At 36.3% G+C, this 19,472-nt stretch overlaps 1 protein-coding gene across 1 annotated transcript in view; it reads right to left on the reverse strand.

Moving 5' to 3' along the window:
• CAMKMT (calmodulin-lysine N-methyltransferase) overlaps positions 1-19,472 on the reverse strand; it is a 223,492-nt gene that overhangs the window by 6,902 nt on the left and 197,118 nt on the right. The window contains exons 8-10 of the mRNA XM_026121168.2: positions 14,961-15,035; positions 7,754-7,817; positions 1,311-1,442 (exon numbers count right to left, since the gene is read on the reverse strand). Coding sequence (XP_025976953.2) covers positions 1,311-1,442; positions 7,754-7,817; positions 14,961-15,035 — 271 coding nt within the window. The remainder of the gene's footprint in view (positions 1-1,310; positions 1,443-7,753; positions 7,818-14,960; positions 15,036-19,472) is intronic.

The following is a 19,472-nucleotide window of genomic DNA, read 5'->3' on the forward strand; positions in this document are numbered from 1 at the left end:
TCTAAGCAGAATAAAAACTACTCTATCATTTTAGATGCATCTCTTGGATCAAGATAACAACTATTCTTCTGTATTTCACTGCTGCGGAGCTCATTTGGATGCAGCGGATAATGAAAGAGGAACACTACCATGAAACAACATAATCAAAATCATGCCTCTTTTCAGGTGGAGGCAAGTAAAAGACCATACCATGGGGCCTTATATCACTTTATACAATATAAAATAAAGGTTGTGGAAGAACAAAGACTGAAATCTGTTTGGGTTTAGTGTGAGCAGATTCAGGCCTACCTGAACCATTAAATTAAGTGATTTTATGTACATGTGTCTAGCTAGTTTTGATGGAAGGCTTTATTAAATATAAAATTACACAATAAAATAAATATTTGATCCCTACAGCATCACATGCATATATACTTTTAGCATAATCTGATTTCTATCCTACGGAGGTGCTCAAAACAAAAAATTGCATTTCACTTCAAATCTGAACATGCCTATATTTTCCAAGAGCAATTCTTAGAAAATTGCAAGATGTTACGTCTCAGGTCATGTGGACCCACAACAGTGGATTTCTTTATGATATGAAATAGAGATCTCAGAATTGCAAGTAATAAATATGGTTCTGATAAGCACTTCTACACAGGAAAATAAGAAATTCCTAAAAAGTTTTCTGTGAAGCACATTCCTCTTCATATCCCGTATTGCTCTGTACTTAATAAATAATAAAAAGGAGACTGATAACAGTAGCTTTATGTAAGCAAGCTTAGAAATCACGCTCAGATAAGTGCTTTTGACCTAAATCTTGTAGCGCCTCGATCTGACATATAACCCCACAACTGTGAAATTCTGTATGAGATTTAGCAGTTTGAAGCTGCCAACTGACCCAGCCATAAAGCAGCCAGAGATAAGGATTTAAGGTACGATATGATACAATTAGACATTCACCTCTTATTTATTTCAATCCATTTCAGTATTTAACCTAGTTAGAAGTTGCAAGCTTTTTATTAAAATGTAAATGCTAGTGTGCTGTATATTTATAGGTGGCTAACCACACACAAAAAAAGACTCTCATAAATTAGATTTCTATGAATAAAAAGGGTAAACAGGAGATGCTTCTGCAAAACTCTTCTAGACATGCAGAGATAAAGGATGGTTCTACCACACACAATAATCAGATACAAAAACAGCTGTTCAGAAACAGCACACCTAAGGAGTACTTTAATCAAACATTTAGGTTACCTGCCAAAAGGAGCATGATCTCTTCAAAATGCAATGCGGATTAAAGTGTTATCTAACACAAGCAGAAAACTAACCTTGGAGTGGAAGTTCGAAATGTGTTCATCATAATTTTCATGCCTTTGGATAGAGAAACCAGCTTTTTCAGCTAGATTGCAAAACTGGTTTAAAGTATTCCCTCTGAGTGGAGCAAATACCATTGCTTTTCCCTGGAACATTAAAAAGAGAATTTACACATTTTTAAAACTGGAAGGGAACCTGATATAACATACACCTGACTAAGCTTTTAATATACTCAGACTGGAAAAGTCAATTGTTCTCTTGGAAAAATACTGAAATAGCGTAATATAAATAATTGTTCAGGGTATGCAAGATTTCTACGATTGAACAAATGCAAAATAGAAAGCAATACATAAGTATTTTCTTTAGAAAACTACCAACTGCGATACATTTGATCCTTTTCATATAATAATGGTGGCTATGAATTACGAAAATAAAACACAGAAAAAGCATACAAAATATACATTCAATGCAAAATACATTTGCTAGCTAATAACCATGCAAAAATTGTAAAAAATGATTTTCTTTTTTTAACTCTCACACACAGAAAAATATGTCCCATTTGATGTCAGTGGAATTATAACAGTGTAAGACAAGGAAAAATGGAAGGCAAATGAGACCCAATTGTTATTTTAAAGGATATTTTAGACCACCTGAGCAATGCAACTGAATTAGACCTTAAACTGGCAAATTGTATTTAAAGCACAATTTAATGTTCTTGCATAGTAATTCTGGATCATTCAAGATGATCAGACCATTTGTGATGCCCAGGCAATATATTACAGTCCATTAACTGATTTTTTGCTCATCCTTCTGTATTGAAGAAAACAAAAATGACTTTAGCTTGAACTGATAGCTTTTAGACACCCTGTGCAAAAATGTTAGTTCCAAACTTAACACACTTGACACAGCATCTCCTGAAATCTTATTTGCAAAGTTAATTCTAACTGGCTGAATACTGTATTCCTTCACATGGAATGAAAACTGGTTGAAGAGCTGTAGACAAAGGTTAATATCAACCAACAATGTATCAGGTTGAGGTGAGCTCTCTGGCAGCTGCCACAAAGTTCACTGTGAGTTCTTGTATTTAGCTTCTGTATCAATGAGAGGTAAGAGGAATTTGTGAGGTGCTGTAATCAGTTGAGGAGACAAAAAGTATGTTTAGGAATCTGAAGAAGTAATAAAACAAGTGAGAAACCTCAGAAGAGTATTCAGCTTGCATAAATGCAATCTCCTGTGTCAGAGGAAGAAAGTAATCAGAAGAGAGACTTTCAATAGGAAGGAAGAAGCCTGGAAGGTTACGGTGCTGACACAGACACTTTGCCGAGAGGATCTGTGTGTTACAGCTCATGCACGCATATGCGAAGACAACACTCAGTGAGGCAGCAGTAGAAAGTGTCTATCTAGGTATCTATTGGACTAATGTGTACTTAAAATACTCCAGTTATTAATGCCGTAGCGCTGTATATTTATTCTCATAGTCTCTGTGAGACAGGGAAATCCTGTTATCCTCATCATGTGAAACAAGCACAAAGGGGATCAAGGGCAATATCCAAGCCAACCCACTTTTGTCTGTTTGTGTACCTATAACTTTAACTCAGTGGCTAAGTATGAGGTGCAAATGGGTGTAACTCCACCAAAGGCACTGGAATTGCTTATGTAAATGTTAGGTCTGAATATAGGTGCAGCTCTGGATGAAAAACATTAAACACAGGAAATTCACAATCAGCCATAATTCCCTCACATCCTTGGTGTGCTTTAGTATCATCAGACAGAAATGGGGGGCAAAGGAAGTCTTCAGCTGAAGATCTCCCTCCTGCTGCCATCTCACTCTCACCCAAACTTTGTTCTGCGCAGACCCTTCCTGGCGTAAGAAGGATGAGGCTCCGCTGGAGTTCCTTATCTTCATGAGCACTTTCACAGAGAGGTCAGTGTAATGGAAACCATGTCCCTCATGCAGGGCTTATTGACTGCAGGATTCACACATGGATTTCAGGAAAGGCTGAATCTCTTGTGTGGAGACCATCGAGGGCTCCAACCCCATCACTGGTCACCGCTTCTGTGGCTTTGATGAGGAAGCAATGCTCATACACCAGTGACATTTTTCCAGACTGCAGCTTGGGATCAGCACTCTATGCAGTCATTCATTTTCATAGTGCATCTAGACTAATGTCCTCACATGCAATTTGAAAGAGAAATACAGTAAAACAGAATATAATGCAATACTAACTATCTCTTAAAACTAGACTGAAAAGCTCAAAATAACTTGAAAAAAAAGGACAAGAGCTTTTCATGGAAATCACTGCACAATTACTTTTGGCCTGCTCCTTCATTGCTGTGAGAAAACATTCCTCTGTTCAGTGTGCATCTAAAGCACCTGAGCATCTTGCCATTTACCGATTAAAAAAACCCCATAAATCATGAATAAGTTTATCATTTGATAATCTCCTCAAAACTGGCAGATACTGTGGTCAATTTTGGCCTATTATAATCTGGGTTTAAAGCAGCTTGGGGTCAACTGCCTGATCTGTGTAATTCTGCTACCTTTTGTAGGGCTGCAATCACATTCCTAATTTTAAAATGTTTTTCATTTCTTAGTTGGTGTACAGTAAGAAAATTAGAGCAGTGGCCTGGATCTACACTTGATGGACTATGCACTGGTAATGCAGTTATTTAATTCAAAGCTTGCAATTCAAAAATGCCTCCCAATTCAGAATGAATGTTTAAAATTAAGGATGGCCTTTCCTCAGTCAGGAAGACATTTCCAGCAATGTAGTGAAGAAAATACAGAGGAAAACATGTCTCTTTTTTATCATTTTCTTTCAGTCACAATAGTCTGAGGTATCGTTAAAACATTATAGTAAGATAATAGGACAGATGTTCAGATTTTGGACATGACTGTGACTAATTTTACTCATCAATCATTATTAAATCCAGCCTTATTTGCTGCGACTAATCTTCATGGTTTAATAACATCTGATTGACTTCACTGGGATTGCAAATGGATAGACCACAGAAAAAATCAAAGCCTTAATAAACAAATATTTTTAATAGGAAAATGTGTAAACAAACAACTGCTCATTCTGAGGGCAAAATTAAAAGTACATTTTAATGATAGGAAAAACTAAAATGTCTGCAAATCAAGTAGCATGCTTGTATGAGGAATAAAATATAGCCACTCCAGATAAATTTGTGTGATGTAATATTTGAGGGCCTAATTCTCAGAATTAGTTTAGAGGTGACATCTGCCTTTGTAACAAATTCAGATAAGAAATTTCAGCTCTCAGTAGTGTGCCAGCTGCTCATTTCTGCCTGCATATGACTTTCCTGTCCTCTCTTCCTGTGCCAATTGAAATGTTCATGGGGCCATGCTACAAATCAGATGACTGAAATGACCAGGGTTAAGAATATTGTTTCCAGAAAAACAAAAAGTTACCCAAAACACATAATTCTGTGACATCATGATGCCCCATAATTCTCATAGCAGTGTTGACCAAAAATAACATCCTTAAGGAAATAGGAAATGCCACAGATACATTTATCTTCTTAAAGAACAGTAAGAATAGATTATCTGTGCTGAATTCCTCTTTCAAGATAGCTTTGTAAGGATACCTATTATTTTCTGTTTACTCTAATTTTCATTTCAGTTTTGTTGTCTATTATTTTCCCTGAAGACATTTGCTAAAAGTTATAGAAGGAATAATGTAATAGTATATAGCTTAGCACTCATTGTAAAATTATTTTACCCTAGTTGCATAATGCAAGTGCACCCAGATGCACTTGAACAATGTATCTTGTATCTGGATATGTCTTTAATTCCAGATTGTTCCTCTATCAATTTGGCCAAATACTACCAGTAGCAAAACTGTAACTTCTACATTTGAGACAAAATAATTCATACAGAACAGTGAACTTAACCAAAGTAGTTTACGCCTTATCTTGGCCATCACCTTATTTATTGCAGCTGGCAAATGAGTTCACTGTTAATTTAATTATTTTTCTTTTAAAGGCCAAAAAAATAGACGTTTAGCAAAGTTTCCTCTGATGTTATCCTGAGATTTGTACAAAATAACAAAAACAGTATAAACATTATCTATTTTGTACTTCTGATTGCATCTTCTCTTGGCATCTCAAACGAGCATATGCTTTTACTTGGGCCTTTCAAATTATGAAAGCATATGCTTGAAGGCATCTCTGTTCGGCATGTCCTTTTTGGACAAGGGAGCTGATTTAAGATGTCTCTACTCCCAGCTTACATTTCCACCCCACACCATAATTTGCTGTCCTCTCAGTTATGAATTACACTAGTTTGTGAAGCTATGCCATACACTACATCAGGGAAAAGACCTGGGTAAAAAAATACCACTGTCCAAAACTCAGCAAAAGGAGACGGGAAGAAGTGATTCAGAGCACAAATTTCTTAAGCTAGCTTTGCTGATGAGAAAAAGGAACATGGACCCATGGCCTAAAATGCAAAGGAATAAGTACAGGCTATGTGATAATGGGAACCAGACTGGGAATATAGGAAGGAAAAAGCCATCTCCTTTCACTTTGTCCACATAAAAGATTCAGACATTGTAGCTCATCTACTCGGAAAAACAAAGGTGAATCCTAAATTTGAATTAGCTGACTGGAGTTAAAAAACAACGAAGTCAGGCCTGTTTAGGTTTTAAGTAGGTTAGCACTTCCTAAATTCTCTATAGGTGGGAACTTGAGCTGTGAACACTACTTAAAATTCAAGCTGCCTTACCTCATTATTTTTCATTCAAAATCTCCAGTTGGGTTAATCAGTCCAGGTGAAGAACATGTGTGTGTGCATATACATACGTATGTATGGATGGATATGTATGTATGTACATACATATGCATATCGCAATATAGACCACCAGACTATGATCAGCTACAAGTAGGAGACAAAGCAATTAACAGCTTCATTCCAGCTGAAGGCTCTAGTCAGGTCACAGTTACCAGGTCACCTCTTCTACACTTCATTTTCTGCCATTCATATTCTTCTCCCACAACAGCTTTTCATCAAGCCAGTATAGCAGCCCATGGGGCTACCCGAAGAACCACATGAGGACATTGATCTGGACCAAAAATACCCCTTTTTACTTTGGGGATAGAGCTTTGCATTCCAGATCACTTTTGGTCCCCAAAAGTATTTTACCCTAAAAACTGAAGGTACAACTCAAAAGTTGGAATACATTACTCTGGGCAGGAGCTACTCAATTTCCCCTTGCTGCCATTTACAAAAATATCTGGGTACCTTTTCCTCAGGGTGGCTACATTTCTCCTGTCTTCCTGGCAGCCTTGTCCTGTAGCTCATTAAAATCTTTCAATCTTAAGTAACTTGCCCTAGGTCACTCAGGGAAGTCCATGATAGAACTAAGAATAGAAACCCGATCACTCTTAGCAAAGAATGGGATTACTTCACATGACTAAAATGACTCAGTTTCTTAAGTCTTTGCAGGTTTGAGTCTTACAGAGAATTCCTCTTACAGAGAAAATCTCTTGTAGAAAAAGTACAAAATAATTCTCAAATAAAGTTTAGAGAATGCATTGCTAAGATGGAATACTTTTGTGTTGAAATGGAAAGGATTCCCTACTGGAAGATTTTTATGGTAAGCATGAAAGGTAGAATTCCTGTTTCAAATTCCTACACATACCAAGTACTTCCTCCATTTTCTCTCTTTTTTCTTTCTCTCTCTCTTTCTATTTTATTTTTTATTTTTTTTACAATTTTGAAATTTAAGATTATTTGTTCGGTATAGGTATATGAATATAATGGCTTCTTTTTGACTGTCTCTCTCTCAAATTTAGCTTAAAAGATGAATAGATTGAGCCTCTGTAAAATAGTGTGTAATATACTCAGTGACATACATGGACACATGAATGTAGAGTATGTAGAGCAATTTATGGAAAGACTAATTTCACTATATGCTAAAATATAAAATATGTAAATACAGGGCTTAGTTCACAGGGGAAAAAAGTTTAGGCTGCAAGGGCTTTATTCATTTTATATAAACAGAAATGAAAAGAAAAAATATTCTTTCATAATAAATAAATACACAATGACAAAGGTTACTATTGAAGGGATTACAAATGACAGAAGCCAACATAAAAACTTTCAATATCGTACTTTTACTTTAATATGAAGACATTATTATCAAAGGAAAATACTCGAGAAACGCTTTGATAAAAATAATCTCATGCTATCTTTGAAGCGGTTTCATTTATTTTACTACCCACTGTGTTCCTTATCAGAAGGCCAAGTATAAGAAGTTTCCTAGTTTATGATTAGGAAAGAATCTGATAGATTAGAAGACTCAATTGAAGTTGGACATAATAAGTATTAAAGTATTACATGACATTAATCCTGCCATTCCATTACTCTCTCAATCATTGTGCACAGACTAATTATTCTGAAGCCAGTGTTCGGGAGAAAATAGAACATACTTACACTGGGTTGGAGTAATCTCTTTATTGCATCAACAAGGCTAGCTCTGTACCGGTCCAGAAACAGGCTGACATTGAGAAGAGAACAGAATCCAGATTAAAATGGGTTTTCAATTCTAATGATACTAATGCAGATAAGTACAAGGCTAATTATGTATATTTACACGATGCTGTAAAAGAAAAACTGTGGTTTACATTTCTTTTCAATCCATGTACTATTTAATAAAAAAATTAAACAAAAACAGCAGAAGCTTGAAATAAATATTATTTAAATCAAAGCCAAAGTATCAGCATGAACCAGTCTTTTATGTGGCTGAAATTCACAGATCACATGTGTTGGCTATCAAAATACTACCATATCAGAAATCAGGAGCAATATACTATAATACAAATTTAATGTTTCACATGCTTTTTGTACAGACAGGGTGTGGAATTTATTAAAGTATTTTCTACTGTATTTCATGCCTTACTATTAAGGGATTTCTTTTTCCTTTTAGAGTTAGTATATTAATTCATTAGTATCTATTATGCATATTTGTACTACTTATATACCTCTATCTATCTATATAAAGATAAACCATTCCCTGCCTCCTCTCTTCCTCCAACACTGTTCAAACACAATGACCCCGATAGTACAGAGTTGTCCTATATCAAGAGTGAAATCCTTCATCTCCAGCATGGGTCCTGCAAGGATAGCAGCAGAGTCAATTTTCCCATGCAATGCTGCCAACATGCTCAGCCCTATTTTGGTGTGATTACCTCCTGATTTGAGGGGATAATTCATTCTTCATGCCCCTCAGTACCTTAATGTATATACTAATAGTGGCAACCAGGGTGCCAATCACTCTTGACTAGATATTTGTGGACACGTAGTTACTGTGGGTGAGAGTGCATTTACAATGGTTAGTGAACAACCATCAGATAGCAACTGATGCCCTTCAGCCCTTACTACCATGGCCTGCATTTATATTGGTGATTCAGATAAAGAGCCTATTGAGCAGGCCACAGGTAACGTGATTTTTTCTTCATTATTTTTCATGCCTTCTCTGTAATAAAACTACTTCCCAATATGTAACATGCTAAAGTTCCACACTATAAGGCATTTTGTCCATTCTTTATGATTCGTTTGTATACCTTCTCCAGTTCCTTTCTTCTCAAACATATCTTTCTGAGAGGAACTGGATGAAATTTTTTTCCAGGTTTGAAATATCCAAAAGATTATAAAGAATATATGAAAACAGTGAAGAAAAGAGAAGTGGTCTGCCAACCACATGCCAGTCACCAAGAACAGAATATGCATGGATATTTAGGTATGGATATTTCATGAATACCAGGGACAATACAATAGTATTACACATCATAAGGCCAATGTGCAAGATCTGCAAATTTTTGCTGCTCAGGAAAAAAAAAGAGCAGCCTATCTGAAAAATTGTCAGTAACCAAATTTCATCAGTAAAAAAAGGCACTGTTGAAAAAGTATGGTAGACATGGAATCCATAAACTTCTTAAAGAACATTTTGTGTAGAAGTATGACCCTTATGAATTTCTTCTTAAGATTTTGAAATACTGGTTAATAATTTCTCTAACTGATAACCTACCCAAAAGAAAGTTTAAAATTTAGCAATAGGCACAATGGCTGCCCCTCAGCCTCAATTAATCTTATTGGAAGAACTGGACAAATGTTTGTTTAAATAAAATTAATTGAAAGAGCAGATGATATCTCTAATGTCTCCTGGGAGTTTTAACCACATTGACCTCAGGTAGATCCCTATACAGATAGATACTATAAGACACTAATTCACCAGGAACCTATCCACATGCAGAAGAAAAAAAGATGGAATACACTGTGTGAGCCCTCTCCCAAAAAGAACTTCTAAAAATATTTTTCTTCAACAGGAGACATCACATGCAAGCACATGTGATGCAACATTTAAGACCTCCTGAGAACCTGAATAGACAGAAGTACATTTCAAATGAAAATGCACTTATATCTTAATTTTTGAAAGCAGTATAGTGGAAACCCAATTTTGGGTAACTTTGCCAGCACTAAAGCCCATTTTTCAGGGATCTTCATACCATTCTTTCTTTTTACAGTGAAATAAGGGCCCAGCTACTGCTACCAATGTTGTTCCTTTACCATGACAGAAGTACAGCCCTTGTTCACTAGAAATTCAGGTGTCTGAGAACTTCAGGTGGTTAGATAACCTGCTTGGCAGCCCAGGGCAACTTTGAGAATGCCTTTGCTATCTGACTCTCACTGGATATTTTGGTGGTATGGGAGGTAGACTCTCAGCCCGATGGCCTGGGTGCCTGTCCTATCTCTGCTCCCAAGTCCTCCCTCCCCACCTCTAAGGTCTGTCCCTGGGAACAGTGCCTGCTTCAACCAAAAGTGGTCTCTAATGCTCTGACTGCCAATCTGTTGCCCCATGAGCTACGTCCTCTGACTGGAGGGGGCTGGAAGCAGTGTTAATGCCATGCAGTGACTCCAAGAAACATTTCCATCCTCCCTTTGAGTTGGAGGATGCCTTGAATGAGGCAAATCCTGAGCAAGCTGTTAGACAATCTCTGCCACAGACAAGGTTGGCATAGGATTTGGCCCATGCATAGAGATTTAGTCACACAGTTTCTATTACCAGTAGAATTGGTACATCTAAATACCAAACAGCATATTGAAGGTACGCCCCTAAGAGAAACCTTTAAAGCTCACCAGAACTCAGTGAAATTAAATAATATATTGTTTTAAACCATTCTCACTCAGTTCTCATTTTTCAGTTCAAATTTGGCTTAGCTTACCATTACTTCAGTGGTCTTAATATTTTTTCTATAAAAAAAAGTCTCGTGTATGTATAGTAAGGACTCTGTGAAAGTAGTGGCTGAGGATAGGAATAGCAAGGTTTTCTCTGGTCAGCAAGAAAGTCTCTGAGCACAGCAGTAAAAAGGCAAGAACCTACAGAGGCAAAGAAGCAAGAGTCATGATTTATGACTCTTGGCCTTTGCTTAGTCAGTGCTGTTCACCTGTGAAATCTGGATGAAGAGGCAGGCAATCTTGTCAGCTCCTTGCTTTTTTTTTTTTTTCTTTTTTTTTTCCCCTCCCTCTCCCTCATTTTAAATTACCATTTCAAACAAAGAACAACATTTACACAAAAACCTGTATGGAAGTAACGGTAAACTGCTATGAAAAAAATTTAAGAAACAGGTAAATTCCCTGTTCAGTTAATGCTGGTATGTTTTATCCTCATTTCCTGTGCCTTGCAACAATGGACATAAGCTTATATGTTATAGGCTATGATGTGAAATTATTTTTATTTTTCCATAATTTACAAGAGGTAAAAAAGCCTAGTTTACGATCTACTTCAGACATGATTGCATTCATGTATAGTGCCTACTGTATACAGTCTTTTATCTTTTTGTTCACCTTCAACTATAAGGCTGTCACAAACCGAAAAAACTCTTACTTCCATGTCATCAGATTCCAATGCAATTGAGAGTAGAGTGTGTGCAAGAAATCAGGCTTAAAATGAAAAATAAATTTCAACTGAGGAAGGACAGAAATTTCGTGCATTCCTGCAGAAAGATTTCTTTATATTAAATCAAATCCTGTTGGGGGGAAGATTGACATATTTTAAGTTATTTAAAGAAAAATTGCAATTTGTTTCTACATGTCTGTTGTATCCACAACTCCGAGTAACTTAAGAAAGAATTTCAGCAGTGAAAGTAATGTGAGACAAGCCTCCAGACCTCTGTTATGCAAATACTTACTCACATGCCAAACTTTAGGAATATGATCAGCCTAACTAAACAGAGTATGATATTATGCATTTCCTATGTGATATGAGGATCTAGACCATATTCTGTCTCTACATTAAAATTGTGTGTGAAAACCCTGTTCATGAAGACCTGAAGGGCAATGACTTTTTTCTCAGTCAACCCCTAATGGCCTTGAACTTCTCTTTGGATTAAAAATCTCAGCGACCTTTTTCTTAATAAATAAAAGAATATTCCTTTCATGTTAAATAATTAGACATCTGGGACTCTCGGGAGCTTTGGAAATGACCTGTTTGTGGCCTGTCTGCAGGGCCACTTGTTATTTCTCCTCCTCTATCCATACTCCCTCTTACTCAGACTCCCAGCACAGAGTGCATGACTTTATACCTGCAAGTGCAGGTCAAATGAAAGTCTGAAACTCTGGCAGATACGAGATTCACCTGGCCTTGAAATTGCCACTCCATAAAAAGAGATGGCTGGATATACCTTAAAAATTCCACTATTCCAGTAATTTTTTTCCAGTATATCCTTCCAGGTGTGGCCTCACCAAGATATTTTTTTCCTTATTTTTTATCTCATAGTTGACATTTTACGAGTTATTTAGGAACTGCTGAACCATGAAACTATTTTTATTGTCAAAATCCTGAATGGTTAAATAATGACTAGCTTTCACAGTTTGCCTCTTATTTATTTTATAATCTGGTTGAGCTACTAAATTTAGCTGTTAACTAATAGACTGTCTGTTCTGGGAAATAACTTATTTTCCACCCCTGCACACAACATTTATGAAAGTCTGAATGTAAATATATGAATATAAACATATTGCCGCTTGTTGTAATCATGTACATTTTTTCTTGAACCTCCATGTGGATTTGGAATATGTTTATGAATAGAGCTTGTTTTCATGTAAATGGGATCAAGCAGTACCACTGGTTAGCTATTCAGAGAATCAGACAATATCACCCTTGCTGGAAATACTTCAATAAGAATTTATCCATGTACCTAATATTTGAACTCAGATTTTTTGCTTTATGGTTCTTTGTTCTAATCCCAGATTTTATTGACTGACAATGAACTACATGATGGTGTTAAACTAAATGCAATCTATTCTATCTGTTTTTTATCACTGCACACTTAAGGTTTCACCTGAGGAACTGTAAGAAAAAAAAGATTTCTTTTCCTTTTCAATGGCAGCCCAAAAAAATTCAGCATGCAAATCCTGCCAACAGTTTTCAAGCCAATTCTGTATCTTGGAAGATAAAAATTCTTAAATATTTTAGACACAAAAATAAAAAGAAGATTTGAGTTTGGTAAATATGAGCAACATTTTTTTTCAGCCTTGTCACGTATCAGATCATCTAGTATCCATTATGAAAACAATGATTTTTAAAAGAAACAATACAGGGATTTCGCGCTCCTTAAACTATATATATTAGCAGCTGGAATAAAAAAATAGGAATACTTTGGGAATAAAAATGTGTACTCTAAGCTAACCTTCACATAACTATTTATTTTTTAAATTCTATTAATATTTATACACTTACCTGCATCTTAAGTGCTTCAAAATAAAGGTACAAAATGCAGGGATTGGAAATGCATTATGTATTTTACTTGTCATATGTGAGTCTTTGTTTACTAAAGAAACAACATTATTTCCAAACAGACTGGGAGGAGTATTAGGAAAGAATATTATTGAGGAAAACAACTTAAGTCTTGCTCCACTCTGCTATACTCCCAGTACAAATAGTGTGAGTATCAAGAATACAAGAGATGGCACAGCCAGGTTGTTTTGATATTTGTGTGAAGAACAAATTTAACTCTAAATCTCTTGGCAAGACCTTGCTTCACCCACATAATCTGGAGAACATCCATATGTGAGCCTTGTCTAAGCCTCCGAGAAGACTGCTGCCCTCCTGCTCGTGTCCGCCAGCACTCTGATCTGACTTTCATACTTAATCTGATCTAATCCTGTCCAGCATTAACTTCATCTGTGCAATGAAACCTGGAGTATCCATTCTAATATTTGGTGAGGAAGGCATTTACTAAATTACTTGCTGAAATCATATGGTGTTGTTTAGCTCCTTATTTTAATCAGATGATGCATCTCTGAGGCACATTATCAGCGATTAGTTAGAAACCCATCTCTGTCCTTTTTGGGAACAATGAACTTTTCTGATATTAAATGCTAGGAGAAATGAAGCACTATTGCATTCTGTCAACAAATAGGTATTAGGAAAAGGAAAACAAGAAGAATAAATACACTTTCTTCAGGGTTATATAAAAACAGTAACTTTTTTGAATTAAGAACAGCTTGCTTAAATAGCAAAACATCAAACCAAAAAAAAAACCCCAAAGTCTTTAGAGGAATATTTTATCAGAAGCCACTTAAAAAGAACATTGTTTAAAAAGACAACAGACAGCTTCACATTTCCCTTTGCCTTTTTCCTTTAATTATTTCTTGGTAAGGCACAGAAATCTGCTGAATGGAGCTATCCTAGGAAGTCTCTGTTTTCAGAATCTGGTCTCTTACAATAGCTACATGCAACAAAATAAAAACATCTTTTTCTGTTCTGGACCTCTAAAGGATCAAGAGCAAATATTCATTAAGGGAAGACAGATTCGTTTAAAAATATCTACTCCTTCAACTGAAATCCTCACAGCTGTTTTTACACTTTCTACACTGACAATAATTCATATAATTAATAATTTGCCATTGAAAAAGTTAGCACGCAGTAAATAAAGGGTAGCACAATTCTACAAATCCAATATCAGAAATGGCTTGTTTCAGTAACAAAATCTGTTTACATACATTATTAGATAATATACTGTATTGTAACATGTATCTATCTTTTCATAAATTAGGTGTGGTAGTCTGATTTTTTTACTAAGAATTCTCTTATTATTAACATGTGCCTGTGTAAATAATATTAAGCCCAGGTCCACCAATACTGCTGTCAAATTGATTTAAGAAACAGAATGTGATGAAAAAAAGATTTGAAAAATCTTTTTTTCCTTGGAAAGATTTTCTGGGAAGCAAAAAATATATCCCCTTATATCAATAGTCAGATCTTTCCTAAGAAGTAAGCTAATTGAGCTGTTTGTGTTGATAAACTCCCTTTTCTCCAGACTGTTCTTCACTGAGCCATAATTATTTGCAATTTGCCTAAGTCGTCCATTTACTGATACGTCAAGCATGAAACAGAGGCAATTCCAGAAAATGGAAATGCTTCTCAAAATCAATCTTTGGGAAATAATGTGGTAGAAGTTACTGTGTGATAGAAGACTACCTTATAACTGTCACATGGAGATGAATATTAATTTGTTGAGGTTAAGGTGGCTTTGTGCTTCATTTGTTGACTTTGCTTAGCCATCAGCAAGCAGCACAGTACAATTACTCCAGTAAAGATATTTTTCTAACATGAGTTTTATGATTTTTATGTACTTACCAGTCAGCACACATAACAATGTCAAAATGTCCTTCCAGTTGAGAGACATCTGTCTCATTATCCCATCGTAAAATGCTAGAGGAAAAAAAGATTTAAAAAAAAGAAAAGAAAAAAGGACTTACATTTTTCATCTTGATATTTTAAAAGTATTAATATTATTTTTATGTGACACAAAAGTGTTTTAAAAAGTATACACATTACTTTCACAGAGGAATGTAACAGTATTATTCTGCAGCTTTTTTAGCTCTTAAATCTTGATGCTAAAGGACTACCTTTTTACTGTAGCAGAAAGGCAATCTACGCAGTCTGATCAGTGGCTCACCGACAATTATTCATTTCTGAATTAGTGGCACATGTATGGCTTCAGATTTTTACCCCCCCCCCCCCAACCTCTGTGCGAGCCAGAGTATTGACAAGCTGAATGTAATACAGATCTGCAAAGCAGATGTGGATCCGTGGCTCTCCATTACATCTGGCAGGCAAGTCAGTAGTATTTCTCATTGACGAAGTGAGCACTCACTGGGGCTCGAGGGAGGGGGGACAGGGTGAAAGAGTGCCCAGCTTAACTTCAATGCCAGCGCCGTTGCCTCGGGCAAGCTCAAAAATACAGCAGGGCTGACTCTGTCAGCACCTATTCTCTCATAGGTGGTAAGTCATTTAATTCTGAGATACCTAGTCATAGGCAAAAATGCACACATGTGCAAAGTTCTTCCTTGTTTATGAATGCTGCTGCTTTATGTATCTGCCATGGAGAATTTCAGCACTTCGCTCCCATTTAAAAGCAGCAACTAGTATTGGAATTTACTGCATACTTAAAATATCATTACTCCAAAGATTTGAAGCTGCATTTCTATTTCTGGTCTATTTTCTAAAAATAATCTATCCTTCTTTTTCATTTCCTGGTTATTTATAAAAGAAAGTGGATAAATATTTATGGGAGAAGCACTTGTGGGGGAAGGGGCTAATCTGATCTTGTCAGGTTGTGCATGCTTATCTCAGTTTTGTATGAGTCTTGACCAAATAGACCCTTTAGTCTTTTAGTCTTTCCGCAGCTATAATCTACTTCTGGTTAAAAGCCATCTCCATTCACATACTACTCCTAATATTTAACTGAGGATCAGTTATAATGTGTTCATTCAGAAATGTTCCCTGAGTATGAAAAAAGGGAATTGTATACATGGACTACACCATCTGCAGAAAGGCTCAGAAATATATTGTACGTGTGTGTGTATAAATATACATATTTATATAAAAATATTGAGCTCCACAAACAAAGAATTAAGGTGCGTGTGTGCACAGACGCCAATTTTGAGACAGAAAGCCTTTAAAACACGGAAATCATGAAAGGGGAGGCCCAACTGGCCGGGAAAGCTCGGATTATGTGGGGCTCAGCGCAACCAAACAGATCAGGACTCATTAGCCCATTTGCCCTCCTGGAATTTACTGTGACAATCCAAAGAGAGAAAAGGGTAGATTAATTTAATTTTTCCCCCTCGAATGGAAAGCCCTGCGGACCCGTGAAGGCCAGGTAGCTGCGCGCGCCGGCACTCAGCAGGCCTCCGGGAGGGGAAAGCGACAAAGGAGAGTTCTCACTCTCTGCTGCTGGCTGCCTGCTGGCTACCAGCGGCTTTTTCAACCCTGTTTCCGTGGAAACTTCGGTTCGAATGGTGAAATTAGGTAAAGGTAAGTTTTGTGGGTTTAAAGCACGCACTCTAATATTTTAAGAATCCTGAAGCAGAACTGGAAATTGGTAGATGAACAGTGAGCCTTAAAAGGCCACCTTTGGTTCTCATTGCCACAGAAGCACAGATCTGATCAGTACCACTATAGGGATTTGAATTATGACTTTTTTAATCCATATATTTACTATACTTCACATGTGTAGTTCAGAAGGCAGCGCAGGTGCCTCCTCCTGGGGATAAAAAATTAAAAAAACCTCTTATGTTACTGTTAGGTTCCTGCTGAGCATCCAAAATACAGCAATTTCTGTGCACACCTACCAAAGGCACAGAGGAGTTTGGGCAGGTAGGTAAAAGCTCAGCAACCATAATGCTGAGCAAAATATAGAACAGATGAGTTACCAGGCACATGAGCAGTGGTGCAACAGGACTGGCATGCATGCTGTTACAAGGAATGAGCTAAGGGCCGCGCATCCAGCCATAAGCCAGTCTTCTTTCATTTTCCCTATCTAGCTCCAGAGCTGCTCTTGGTCACTAGCTCCAATACTGCTGCATTTCCTGAAGACATCACGGTTATGCCAAGGCCAGCGACGAATTTACACACAAGATTTTCAAATTCTACTTTACCATTAACTTTCAAAGGACAAAGGAACATCTTTATTAATATTGGGAAATAACCTTGTAAACTAAAGATACTTTCTATAAAATAAATAATGACAGGACTGATTCTGATCTCACTTGGCATGTGCACACTGCAGGGAAAGGTGTAACTATAAGCTGTATACATTTATCCATGATATCTTTAGACTAGTGGAAATAAAAGTTACATGCTGAAGTGTAGCTACCGTACATGTAGCTTAGTAGAGGCTGCAACCTCGGTATTTAGGTAGCTAAATCTGGGCTACCATGTCTACACTGTTATCTGATTAAAGCTGCCAAAAATTTGCATGAGCACAGTCATACATCTGCATTTGCATCTGTAAAGTGGACATGCCTCTGCATGTCAGGGAATCAGAAATAACTCTGCTCAGAGTCAGAATTATTATATCATTAACACTGACGTCAAAACCAGCCTGATTCTGAATCAGAATCAGTCACTTTGATTTCTAATGCTCACGAAACTAATGAATCAGAGTCAGGACATCTATAAATACCCTCAAATAGCAACAAAAGTTCATGTAACCTAAACACAATTCTTGAACATGAAGTGCAGAAAAAACTCCCGATACTGCAAAATCAGGCTGAGCTGAGTAAATATATGTGCACGTGTATCTAAATGCATATATCTATATGTAGACTAAGGAATAATGAACGTTTTTTTTCCAGGGATTGTTGATGATGTGGCTCTTGGACTCACTGGCCAGAGCTGAAGGAAATACTGAAAGTACAGTGAAATAAGGACCAACTGCATCTTCATTTAAAGAAAAGGACTGCTAGGAAAATCAGAAAAGTGTTAGCAACAGAAATCTGAAAATCTCAACTTTTACAAAATTTCCTTTAAAAATTGGCATGAGTACAACAACGCTGTGCCACAAAAATCTTTTATGTTACCAGAGTCCTGTTGAGTGCCACCATGAGAAAACATAAATCTTTGTTAATATTTTCCTCATTCCCTTCTCAACAAAACTAAGTTCTTTGACATAAAAAGACTGTTTTCACATGTGAAATTCAGCACTGATTTTATTTACTATTTACTAGATAATAAGGAATTAATTTTAACACTAGAATCTTTTTTCCCAAAGAACCGGGGAGCAGGTCCAGAAGATTTTGTAGGGTTATTTTTTTCAGTCTTCTCTCTGAATTTTTTGAGTGGCCATCTTGCATGCACAAAGCAGATAAGATTGAGAAAAATCATTAGTTTGAAATAGTATAGAAAACTGAAGTTTCTGAGGTTTCAGAATATTTATTTTCTAATTTTCTTTCCATAAAATAAGAACTTTTAAAGCTACAATATGTTTAACATCTTTCTTTTGAGGTAAGATGCTACAATTCTAACAGCTGAAATTATTTTGCAAATTCGGAAAATGTACTTTCCACTGTATTTCTGTCTAAGCCACACTTTCAATGGCTTTTCTGATAAAAATAAGATATTTAAGGCTGTCTAAAGGCCACTGTTGATTTTAATTTGTGCTGCCTTATTTAAACTATGCAGGTTTAGTTTCTTGCAACTGAAAGTAGGCAATTCAATTTCAGTAGAAAAGGACCTCAAACCCACTAGAAATATAAAATAATTTGGGGAAATTTTTTTAGCTCTTACGAAAATGTTAAAAAATGAAATAGGATGTGAGCAAAAGACTATTCAGCTACAACTTAGGCCAAGCTGATGGTGTCTGAAACTTGGTACCCACTAATGGCTGCTTTATGGCCTATATCAAATGAATTTGACCAGTTTTCAGAGGAAAAGTACCCACGTCACAAACCTATTACTATAATTAGCAATCTTGATGGCAGTCCTAGCAAAAAGGACAAGGACTGAATGAGCTATGGAGAATGAACTATCCTCTCACACACAGAGGTGGCTTTTCCAGGTCAGGGATAAAGCATACTACTGAAATAGTCTGAGAAAATATGTACTGATGCTTTAGTTTCCGAGGCTGTCAATCTCACACCATTCTAAAGCAGCAAGTTCATTAAAAAAAAAAGAATCAAAGCATTTTCTTCTTGGTTTTTTTTTCTGATTTATCTTTTGAATTGACAAGCCAGAGAATGTGATTAAGGTCAAGATAAAAAGAATTGTAATGATAATAAAACAAAAAGATCAAATAAGAAAACAGAGACTAAAAGAAGAGCATCCTTTCTTCAAATACTAACAATGTACCCACAAATATCCCCT

This window comes from Dromaius novaehollandiae, chromosome 3, assembly GCF_036370855.1.
Source record: "Dromaius novaehollandiae isolate bDroNov1 chromosome 3, bDroNov1.hap1, whole genome shotgun sequence".
In the NCBI taxonomy this organism is placed as follows: Eukaryota; Metazoa; Chordata; class Aves; order Casuariiformes; family Dromaiidae; genus Dromaius; species Dromaius novaehollandiae.